This window comes from Gasterosteus aculeatus, chromosome 2 (genome assembly GCF_964276395.1).
Source record: "Gasterosteus aculeatus chromosome 2, fGasAcu3.hap1.1, whole genome shotgun sequence".
Taxonomy (NCBI): domain Eukaryota; kingdom Metazoa; phylum Chordata; class Actinopteri; order Perciformes; family Gasterosteidae; genus Gasterosteus; species Gasterosteus aculeatus.
This window is the reverse complement of record NC_135689.1, coordinates 17,947,776-17,960,072: the sequence shown is the minus strand read 5'-3', so window position 1 is coordinate 17,960,072 and position 12,297 is coordinate 17,947,776. Positions and strand designations below refer to the sequence as shown.

General features: G+C 49.6%; 1 protein-coding gene across 2 annotated transcripts in view; it reads left to right on the top strand.

Moving 5' to 3' along the window:
* Window positions 1–12,297, top strand: part of prex1 (phosphatidylinositol-3,4,5-trisphosphate-dependent Rac exchange factor 1) — a 69,093-nt gene that overhangs the window by 1,258 nt on the left and 55,538 nt on the right. For both annotated transcript variants that reach the window (XM_040194210.2, XM_040194209.2), the window contains exon 2: window positions 12,105–12,170. In XM_040194210.2, the coding sequence (XP_040050144.2) occupies window positions 12,105–12,170 (66 nt within the window). The remainder of the gene's footprint in view (window positions 1–12,104; window positions 12,171–12,297) is intronic.

The window sequence follows — 12,297 nt, the reverse complement described above, 5'->3', positions numbered from 1 at the left end:
GGTCAGGGTCCGCTCCAAAACACAAACCTGCAGCTCGTCTGGATTCAGGGTCCTCTTATTGACTCAAAGGATTGTAGCCATTTTTTACTGAACGTTTCTTCATGATCGTGCCACCAATTCTGTTCATTCTCCAATTTCAGCATCTGGCAAGCATTTGTCCGAAATAGCCGTGGTTCCCTTTTTTGTCTTGTGCTGTCACGCATTAAGGAACTTCCTCAAAGCTCTTGAAATAGTACGTAAAGTATGTCTGCACAGGCGGGTGGCAGTAGCCAGGCTCTGCGGAGATGTTGGAGCTCCAGTCCGAGACGCACTGCTTTCCTTCACACCTTGTGGCCACGGCACGCCGATGGACTCTGGTTTCTCCGACATTTCGCCGTCCAATCTCAGCCACACTTCCTTCCTTTCTCAGTTCCGCTGGAAAGCAGCCGAGGCTTATCTCCTGTTGCAAGACATGCTTTGACCCCCCCCCCCCCCCCGAATCCAGTAGGGACATAATGATAAAGACAAAGCAGACAATGATTTATCAGAGAAGTCTAGGAACCCCCCCCCCCCCCCCCCCACACCCCCTTCTTCTTCTGAGCATCTGAAAGCTGTCAGTGCCATGCACAGCGCCCCCCCCACCCCCCTGTCACAACTATTGGCATGTCTTGATTTAAGCCATACGGTGTGAAGCCAGCGGGGAGTCGGGCTGGAGAGACATTCTGGTATCTGTGTCGTTTGAATAGGATGCTCTATTACACACAACAACACGGCAGTCACACGTTAGTGTCAAAATTGAGTCTTTTTAATTTAATGGCAATATTTTTTTATGGCCGTTCACAGTTTAATGTGAACATTGATAATAATCCCTTTCTGTAACTAAATACAATAAATCATTTAAATTTGCCTGAAATAATTGGAGATTTCATTAAAAAAAAAAATCTTCTTGTTAACAAGTGTCTCCGTTGGCTGCCTCCGATTACTCCTCCTCGTTACCATTCATTGTCGCATGTGGATGCAAATTGTGCAGCTGAGCCTGGATGCCAAAAGCCCGCTGCTCTCTATCAATGTACCCCTCATGTGACGGTGTATCTCGTGCATTGTCTCGCCATGCGGAGCACTTTCCACCGGGGCTCAGCTTAAGACACAAACCCCCCACTGCAAACCCCTCCCCTGCTCTCCCCGTCCAGGGTACAGCTGAGCCTGCTCCCCCGTCCCCCCGCAGGAGGCCGGGCTTTGTCACCATGCAGCTCACTGTTGGTGTTGATAAGGGGAGTCTGTCTGCGGGAGCTAAGAACATATGGCTTCAATAAAGATACGTGAGTGGTTCGGGGGCTGGTAGGGGCTGCATATAGTCCCTCAGTGTGAAGACACCTACAGATGGGAGAATGAAAAGTGAGAGCGCTCTTTGTTTCCTTGCCTCTTAGGCGATTAGATCGCTCCCCACAGAGAGCGATCGGCATGTAGTGTGTGCGCTCTGCGTGTGCACGGGGATCCGTAGAACCGCACCAATGAGGGTTCAAACATCTTCATGTTGTCACATGACGTGTGACTTTTACATTACAGGTGATTTATCAGACGCTTTTATCCAAAGCGACTTACATTACACTTTAAACCCAAGGCTTTTTCACATTTTTGTCCGGGGAGCAATTAGGGGTTAGATGTCTTGCTCAGGGACACTTCGACATGGGGACAACATGGGGGCAGCCTGGACTTGAACCACCAACCTTGTGCTTCCCAGCGCACCTTCTCTAACCCCTGAGCCGCGACGACCCTAGAGGACTTCTTCTTCTCTTATCTGTTTCCACCTGACAGTTGTGTCCCCCTCGGTGCCTCTGGGGTCCCCCCCCCACATATCCGTGACAGATGACCGAAATGAATTGGTGGCCAACTGAGTGGCAGCTCGCTGTAGAACACCCACATAACTCTCTTTTTTTGTATTTGTTTGTATCACTTCCCAATCGCATTGATTGAAGGAGACACGCAAAGGAGATGGCTATCTGTTTCTGCGTGTCACTCATCCGCTGGCAGTTATCAACGGCAACGAGCTAATGCAACGTGCTGGGAGGCAACGATGTCTGGGCGGGGGGTTAGGGGTGCGTATGAAGAGGGATTAGTCTGGATTTGTTTTGCTCTGCACTTTCATCATGAATCGATCGCCTCCTTGAGACAGTGGGCCAATTCCTCTTCAATTCCAGGCTCCTTTCCTGTTTTTGTTTCAGCTGATTTCCCACGTTTGTGTCTGAACCGATCCTCTCTTAGGGCCCTAGATTAGTGGGGATTTTCTTCAGGGCTTTTTAATCCAAGCAACTCGGTTTTTTTACACGTTCATTGTCCACCCAAATGTAGGGTATACCAACGTCAAGACAACGGTCAGCGGCATCAACCCGCGCAGACAAGCGGGATTCTTATCCCTCTAAACGCTGGTATCTCGCAGCCAATAGGTCAGTCAGCGCTCGACCTTCCCTCTGGATTCTGAGAAGTGTGAGACTGAGAGTTGACCAGGAAAGGTCTCGTCAGTGCTGCGGGAATAGGAAACATCTGGAAACCCTGCCCCCTTGACCCCTGCGTCAGGGCCACACACAAGCGAGATCGCGCGTCGTCCGATGCCGACGCTCGTCAATGCTTCTGGTGTGTGGCAGCACGTCCAAGCTGCACGCCTCGTCCTCCTCGTCCGCTGACGAACAGGACGCATTGTCCTGCCGGTGCCCAAAGAAACAGACGTGCAGGAAGTCGGCCGTCAGCTTCCTTTCCAAACTGCAGCCTGTGTCTACCTCCTTTTTTTTCTTTTTTCTCTCCTCTCCATCGCTTCAATCCTTCCAAATTTCTTGGTGGGAAAGACCAGCCTGAATCCTCTGTGGGTGCCGAGGGGGAGGGGGGGGGATGCCGCAGGCGTATAAATAGCTTCAGATTCAAAGAACTCTCATTGCCACAATTGGTGCCCTCCCTTTGGATTAATCATGTTAGATGTTACCCAGCTTGCTTTGGATTTCTTTTGTCGGGTAAAGTTCAAAACAGCGCACTCGCTCTGTTTCGCGTTTGCACACAAGCACTAACTTAAGCTGGGGTCCGTGCACACACCACGTTCATCCCTCCGTCTCACTGGGCGTAATCAGTACCGTGCAGTGCAGCTCGTTACAATGCACCGCGTTACGTAAACGGGGGGGGTAAATGCCAATCCTCAACTTAATCTATGCCTTTTATTTTTCAGTCATGTGTGCTGATAAGCCATTTCTTTGAAGCATAAGACCGCAGCCGGAATTTTAAGAATTCAAGTTAGCAAGTCTAAACCACTGTAACACCCCGAGGAGTTTTCGGAGTCGACAAATTGGCACAAGAGAAAAGTCATTTTGCATGTTGCCATCCTTTCCGTGCAATGAAACGTTCAGCGGTTTCATTGCGTTTCTTATATTGCTCGGGCAAACGGCCAATGAGAGCGGCCAGCACCGCGTTGGCCAGCGGCTCTGCGATACGCGATACGGCGAGTGACCCGGCCTGACTTGTGAAAGCCCGGCAACGTGAGCTCTCTAATGTCCCCTCGGAGATCGTGACCCGTGGGAGGTTTGGAACGCGTGCTTTCTCAGGGCGGAGACTCTGTCCAGCGACCGCAGCGCGTTTGTTGTGGAACACTAAGGAGAATGAACAGGATGAACGGATACCTGCAGGATGACTTGGAATCCCCCCCCCCGCCCCCCCCACCCCACACCCCCCTGGAGCTTCCTATTTGGTTTAGGAGCCATGGCAGCAGGCGTACTATGTTTGTTTGCTTTCTCAAATGCAACCAGATGCGTGGCTTTGTTCAGGGTTAGAGGTCGAATGGCGAACAACAAAAAAGCCACAGAACGACGAGACGGGGAGCTTCTTAAATGTCGCGCCTCAGACGTTTTTGATAAAGCCTGCGTCGGATCACAGGACCGTTGGAGGGTTGCTCGATCAGGGCGGGGTAAAGGCCTGTATGCTGTCCGGCCCGGAAGCTGCTCACACGGCACAATGGGACAAAGACCCAAAGTATCACACACGCATTACAGACTTCACAAGCTACACAACAAAAGTGGGCCTTCTTTTGTCTCATCACATGGTACAGAAGCAGTTTCACCAATGGACACGTTCTCATTCAAAGGGTTTTCATCCCGAATGAGATCCCAGGCTGTACGAAATACAAATAGTCTCTCTGACTTCACCCATCGATTGTCGATCCCCGTCTCGGCAGTGACGAGACAGGACATCTGTAGAAATGGGCAAAGCGGTAGCTGGTGGGTGGTGACGGAGCAGAGCAAGCAGTTGGCAACCAGTGACGTGATCTCTCAAAGTGGCCACACCCTCAATCATGCCCAACTAAGCTTTGATATCATTGAAATTTGGTGTGTCACATAAAGAAATGCCACCCGTACATTCAGCAGGAATTACAGCCATAGATTCCAGGCTGCAAACATGTTTTAAGTGGCTTCAACTTCTCTCTAATTGCACAAACAAGTTGACTTTACTTCACTTTTTTGTCCCTTAATACACATTGTAAACCCGGCTTTATGGTCTCAGCCTTTTAAGTCTTCTACAATACAGCATGAAGCAAATGATGGTCCACTGATAATAAAATAGACTATGAAGCAGGGAATTCTTGAAGGCGGGGCTACCTTGCGATTGACTCCACCAGGGCGATGTCAGCTCTGAGAGTTGTTTTTCATTTCTTGCTTAGAACTATTTACTTTTTCAGAGTGGGTTTTGAAAGTTAGCTGTACTTGGCTTGGTCATTTATTAATATATTGCAAAACATATATTTCTACATGACCAAGATGGTACTGGATCAAATGTCGAACTGCTTATCTGCAGTTTTATGTTTTTGAGTAAGTTGCCATTCAAAGAACTTAAGGGACTTTTGCGTCTCTTATCACTCAAGGTTTTTTTTCCCGGTTTATTCTGGTCTCTCTTGGCCGTTACTTACGATCTACCGTACGATCTACCGTACTCTTTCTCACCTCCTCTTCACACACTGCCGGTGTGCCTGTCGTGACCCAAAATGTGAATGAAACGTGTGTCCAATCACGCCTTGTGCAGCCAGCAGAGCCTGCAGCGCGCGGTGGAACGACGGGAAGGCGGTGTGAAGATGAGTGGAAGGCCGGACGCTGCTGGAGTCCCCCTCTTCCAGCTCCCTCCCACTACGATCTCCTTCTTTACTTTGAAGATAAAACCATTCCACTCCTCCCATTAGCGGCGGCTCTTGTCTTTTGACGTTGCTTAACTGTTCGTGACAGCTGCTGACTAATTCCTGGGGCCTGGTCGGCTGCAGGGCTTGTATTTTGGCATTTGTTGGATGTGATGACATGTTTCATGCCACCTAAACGTTGCGCGATTAAAGGCCTGAGTCATACATGCCGGAGCTGTGAGGACATTGTTCTCACGTGCTGGCAGGAAACCTTTTAGGAAATGCCACTACGCTTCTCACACGATGACACGATGACATTTTCCAAATTTTTCTAATTCAAATGTATTTTCTATCGCCAGCTTTACGCGTTAGTTACAGGATCGATGCGTGACATCATCTTGGGGGTGAATGGCCCTTGTTTATTGAGACTGCAGTCTCACACTACTATTTCATGCACCGAGACGGAACGCTGTGAATCGATACGAACCCAAAGGCATCCGCTTTTGAAGTGGCTGCCAAAAGGAGACGTCGTGACCTGATGTAGGTCAGTTGCGTCAGTGTTACAGGTAGAGGTAGAAAGAGCCTTTCTCCAGACGGAGAGGGCTTTAAACTCGCTGCCGTCTGCTGGGATCCAGTGGGCGCGCTCTATCATCATCCACCCTGCTTTCCCCAATGACCATTATTGTGCTCTTCTCAACCAACTGCTTCTCTCCGTCTGTCACCATCGCACTGTTTGTGTCTAGCCGGCCGAACTCGGCAGATGTGGCGTTCTCAGTTTGGGTTTTGCAAGTTAAGTATGAAAGAAGACGGGTAGTATTGAGCAGGTAGTATTAATGCCGCGTACGGTGCGTCAGAAGCCTCCCGTCGTCCCCGATGGCTCTCTCCACGTCGCAGTCGCTCTGATCCAGTCTTTCGGCACCACAAAACTCCCGTCCAGATGGCCTCTGCAATCTGGTCCACTGTGTTATCTGCCGATCACCACATGTCACCCCTCAACTGAAAAGACGCATCGACAAACCTGTGTGCCGCACCGGTTGAGATGACATTTAGCCTGTTAATCGGCCCCGATGGAAGCTCTGAAGAGAGCTTCACGAGTGGCCGCATGTAATAAACATGGACAGGTTGAAGCGGATGTTTGAACATCTGTATTTTACCCTTCCGTTGTGTCATTAGTACACTAATCCATCACAAGCTGTCTGGTGGGCTACCTGGTCTTTTGTTCTTATGGATGTGTGATGAGATCGAGTCTGCTAGATATAGAGGATATTTAAAAGGCATTAATTACAGGCAGCCACTGTGAAAGCAGGAGCGTCCCTCTAAATGAGACGAGGGACCCCCCCCACCTCATCCCCTCACCCGCCCCGTCAGTACTTACGTGCTCCGTGCCAAGTTGTCTAATGAAAACGAGGCACTGGCTCAGAAGATTTAAATGTCCAAGTGATTTATAATGTTTTTTGCATCGCGAGTGTAATTGAAAGTCTGTCTACTCATCATGTGCATCACACACCCATTAACGCGAAAGAGCTGACGGGGGCGTTGATGAGAAGGCCGTCTTACACAGGAAGTCTGTGGTCCAGCGCTGACAGCCCGTCCTCCGTGGTGGAGACACGGTCTCGTCCCCCTGCAGTGTTTGCTTTCCGCCCACGTGAGCAACTCAAAGACCCTTGAAGTTTGAAGTCCTTCAAAGCGGAAGTGAGTGAGAGTGGGAGACGGAAGAAAAGCCCCAAAAACTGGACCCGACTCAAAGAAGACTTTGTTGTGCTGGTGATTGGCTCTGCCAAAGAGGGTTTCTCTTGGAGGACAGCGAGCGACCGGTGGGGTGGGCGGAGGGGAGCCGGGGTCTTTTTGGAGGGAGAAAGTAGGTTTTGCCCGTTCTCTGGCTCCGCTGCTCGCGGGCCACAAAGAGGGGATTTCTTCATTTATTTGTTCAATTTCATGCCACGTCGACCCCTAAACGCCCCCCGTCCCATCCTCGAATCTCCCCTGTCCCCCCGTTGTGGCCCGGCCAGTCCAATCGCCCCCCTCCCGCACACACTCAAACCCTTAATAGACACGTTGTTTGTGGGCTTGTTGTCGTTTTCTCTCGGGTGAGGAGGGTGTCGAGAGTCTTTGGGGGGCCGGTGACCTGAGAACTCTCCCAGGAAAAGTCCTGGATCTGTGGATCTGGGATTGTTTCTATGGGTTGTTTCAGTAGGTGTGGGAACCGCGCAGCATTGAAAAGGGGTTCTCAGGGTCCTCTGGGGGAAACAAAAAAAAACAAAACACCCCAGCTTGTGCTTGATAAACGGGGATCTAGCGGGATGTCTGAATTGAGTGCCGTGGCCGAGCATTGTTGCCGAATGCTGATGTAACTACGGGCGATCGGGAAACGGCCCCATTAGCGCCGTCTTTAGTCCCGCGATGGAGGAGCTGACAGCGCTCATCCTCTCGTTTCTCCCCATGTCATGTGGATGACCTTCGCTGAACAAAACTTATGAGTTATTCTCATGTTGCAACTAGTTTGACGATTACTTTTCTCGGGTCACTTCCCTTCGCTTTTTGATCGCTGAGACCTGACGCTTGTTAGGCTCGTAGCGTTGACCTGGATAACGTTTGCACAGCGAGTCGATGGTCCCAAAGATGGGAAGCGTGTTGCGCAGTCTGCTCGGGTGGCGGTCTGGAGCTCTGCTCGGAGGCAGACGTGGAGGCAGCAGGCCTCCTGCCTCGCTGTCCAGTGGAGCGAACGCTGAACCCACACCAGCATATGGTCCATCTGTATCCTCACACCTTCCTGTCTGGCCCCTCTTTGTCCCCCCCCCTCAACACCATGCTCACCCTTTGGCCGTGTGTCATATGACACAACCGGTTATCCGTGCTGAAAAGTGATCAACGCTGGATGTTTTTTTTCTTTTTCTTCCTGTCGAGCGCTGCGATGGGCGACATCATGTGTAAATAATTAAAACGGTGATGTGATCTTTGTTGGGGCCTCAAACACATCGACAGCGTTCTTATTAAAGTCCTTTATTTAAATCCCTTTTCAACCGCAAGGAGCTGAATGATTCATTTATATTTTTACATGTTTACATGTTGTTGCAAATGTAAGAGACTTTAATTTGGAACGGTTGAGTTGGCAGTCAGTCAAACGTGTCACATACTTCCTTTGTACAAAGGCCCACTTCCTTTTTTGTTTTCTTTTTTAGGGCGACATCTAACGCTTTTGTGTGCTGCCCCCTCCCTCCCTGCTGGGTCCAATTGCGTCTAGCTGCCTGAACAGGAAAAACAAACTTGTCGATGATTCGGCTGCCTTAAGAAATAAGTGTCTGCTTTTGTTCTGTGTGATTGCTCTGTTTTCACTTCCTGTTTGTTTACACACACACAGCCAAACAAAGCGTGCATGGGCGCTTCCTCTGTTGCAATTTTTACACCGACAAGTTGCTGCAATGAAATGTGCACCGAGCCACATCTTCAAAATGAGACGAGGGCCTTGCGTTAGCGGGGTCATAGCGGCTTACGGGGCAGAGGAGGTCGTCCACTCATCGGAAGATCGATTTTCCCAGCTTCTCCTTTTGTTTGTCAGAAGACTAGAAAGTCGATGCCTACTTTGACCAGACAAGGGCCCCCGACTGGGACTGACGCTTTCACTTAAATCGCCAAACGGCATCAAGTTCAGAAAGGTCACAAGTGTGCAATCGTCTGTAAATGAGGGCAGAGGAAGGGGCGTGGCCTTGTGAAAATGCTAACAAGAAGCTAATATGCTAAGTACACCGGTTTCTTTTTCCCCCCTGGGATAAATATGTCCAACTGCATACTGAAGGACCGGGTTCCGGACATATGTTTAAAGAACGGGTGATATTCTGGTGTCAGGAGTTAATGTGTGCTTGTAAAGACTCAAGTTATTGAGCTGGAAATAATGTAGAACAATTGAGCAATAGAGAGAACTTTCCTGGCAACATCAGTGGTGCAATGCTTCCACAACTAATATTGACAAATTCTTCAATGAGGAAAGTACTGAATATAAAAAATGTTATTGGATCTTTTGCAACAGTTAAAACAGGAGAAATAAAAACTGATTGTTGTTATTATTATTAGGGGAGGGTCAGAATGAAACTGCAGCCAATTATCAGTGGAAATGTTATTGCATAACTTTGATGTTTGATGAAAAGCAACGGGATGTTTTAGTTTTTTTTTATACTTCCCTTTTTGCTGGACTCTGGGCTCTCGACCACACGGACACATTAGTGGTGTAATTCAGCCTCCGCGTCGTGACTTGCAGCCCCGTCGTGGTCTCTGAAGACGCTCCACCACGGTTGCGTTGCTCGCCTCATGTCTGATTACATGACGAGCCGTTTTCCCCCCTAACAGCCCATCGCCCCCCCGGCAGGAGACCGCTGAAGCTGAGCAGCCACGCCGGCTTTCTTTATTTATTACAGAATTTCGGCGTTCCAACTGGCCGGCTATTATTAACGCATCGTATTGACGTCGCCGCTATTTTTAGTGAGTGGGGAGAGGCGACTCGTGCGCCCGATGAAACGAGCCGAGTGCCGGTCCAGAGGTGACCTTTGCCGTGGTCCCATCTCCGTGACACAAAAGACCCGAGATGTCCATGTCGTCCATCCTGCGCGTGGTTCTTTAATGTCTCAGCGGTGTCAGAGGAGCCGACGGGTCACCTGAGACCGGAGATTAGAAAGTAAACAAGGCCCGCCGGCCGCCTCCGCGTGTTCATTAAGAAGCAATGAGGCTAAGGAGTGCGTGCCAGCAGCTACGCTCATCACTTGTTTTTTCCTGATTGATTTTATCTTCTTCCTTTTCCAATAACAACAGGCTTAGCTGCCCTCTGTGGAAAAGATCTTCTCCTCTCAATATTCATCTCCTGTCCGTGTGTATCGTCCTCTCCATGCCAATGGCTCAGGGTGGTCTGGGGGGCGAGCACACATTAGTAACCTGTCATCTTTGGCAGAAACCGACTTGTCGGTTCTCTTACCGCTGGTCGTTACCGGTCAGCAATCAAGAAGCAGATGGACACGAGTCCAGACTGCAGATGGCCCAATTGTGCTGCTTCGCTTCTCAAGCACAACAAAATGCCGTCCGTCAGACGCCAACATCCTTCCCGTTATTCCCACAATGCATTGTGTCAGGGCACTTTCCCCTTCGCCAAATGTGACGGTCCAGACTGTGCGAGGTTTTGCTCTACGTGGAGACAGTGTCTCCGTGCATGCTGGTGGACCGAGAACGCTCACGTCGTCCCCGCCCCCCCCCCCCCCCCTTCAAACAAACCTGCGTGCTTTGTGACGGAACAATGAAGACAGCCAACACAACCCAGGGTGAGAACGGCCGTGTCGCGGAGCGAGACCTGGACTGAAAGGCTCCCTTTGTTGCTCCTTCCCTCCGTCCTCCCCGTCGATGGGCACATCTGTGTGGCACATCTGTGTGGCACATTTGGTAGAAGGGAGCGAATCGCTGTCCCCCGTCAACAGCGAAGGGCTCCAGAGCCTTCGGTTTCCTGCCCTCGCACGTCCTCTGTGCCAGCGAGCGCGCTCCCAGGCGAGTGACTCCTCCGCTGTGGACGTGGTGCGAGTTGCCATATGGGAGGTTTAATTAGCACAATCGGCTCCCTCCCAGAACCAGCGGAGAACGCGACAACTGCCGCTTCCGTTTAATACGGGTCTTCGTTAGCGAGGTCCGAGGAGCCAGTCAAATAAAAAAACAATCCTCCCAAAGTGTTTGGCCTCTGGGGGAATGATGTGATTGCTGCTCGGCTGGATGCCTTCTATCTTTAGAGCAAATGTGTGATTGCGAGTCTTTCATTACAGGCAAGGGACGGACTGTAAGTAATACATGTAATTGGCAGATGTTTTGAGGGACTTTAGAGCATGCAAGGCTTTTCTCTATATATTGTGGGTTTAACCAAATGACAAAATAATAAATAAAGCAGATTTCCTTACTTTCATTGAGTCAACATTTTGGGTCGCTCTTATTAATACACAGATCCAACAGCTTTTACAGGGACTCTTTTCCAATTGAGTATATTTGTCGAGCACCACTTAGGTTTTCTGTCGTCTTTGATTTTGTTTACTTTTATTGTATTGAGGCGGAAAACCTACTACAAAGGTGACCTGAACAAAAGAACCTAGAAAGGTGCCACTAGAAGCATCGACCCTTTCACATGGCGCTATGCGTGACTGCGCTGCTTCACTCAATGCAACTCTTAAGTGGCAGGTGTGAATCAGCTGCAGCCGTATTCTCCAGTAACGCTTACATTTCAGAGCCGATGTGCATTCATCATTGAACCCAGCTTTTCTTTCTCACTTTTCACACCCGAGGCTTTGAAATACAGCCAGACACAACAGCAGGAGGCTGCCGGATGAAGGAGTGGAGTTTTGTTTGCTTCTGGTGATTTATATCACTACCGTGCCTTTTTTTCATTTTGCAGCCCGTATCAGTGTGTGCAGATGAGGCGGCCAGTCAAGCGGAGGCAGGTTGCGTCTGACGGACGTAGAATTGGGGAAGGGAGAATAAAAGAAACAGTTTGCACATTCACTTCCTCCTCTCCACTCCTCCTTTCACGCCAAAAACCGCACACGCAAGCAAAAGTCCGACTTGGCGTCTGGCCGCAACAACGTAGCGGCTATAGACTTTCTTAAAGCTGGATGCTCTGATGCATTAGCTCAACGGTGAGCGATCCATACAGCGGGCTTTAAATGTCACATGACAAAAGATGTGTCGTCATATAGTCAGGGAGAGTGATTGAACTCGATTGAACAAAAGGCGATCGTGCCTCAAGTATGTGAGGGAACTTGTGGCTGTCGGTTGCTCAGAAGACCTGCGTGTTCTATGCTCACGCGGGGAGTAGGAGGAAGCTGGACCTCCACTCCCTGGCAACGCTTGTGTGTACACGCGGATGACAAATAAAAATAAAACACTCAAACTCACCATGCTTGTATTCTCGCATGTAAATGCTCACCAGCAATAAATGGCTTCTTATTCTTCTATTCTGTTTCCCATTCAGGCTTTTTTGCAAAGAATTCGACAAACTGCAGAAGACCAACAGTGCCTCTCACCCGAGCATGTGAAGGTAGGGCCGGCTTTTAAACACTCAAGACAACACAAGCCAAAAGCTTCATCCTAAAAATGATTATTGTTGTTGTTCTTCTACATCTCTGATATGGTTTTTGCCTTTTCCCCCCACGTCTTCGTCCATC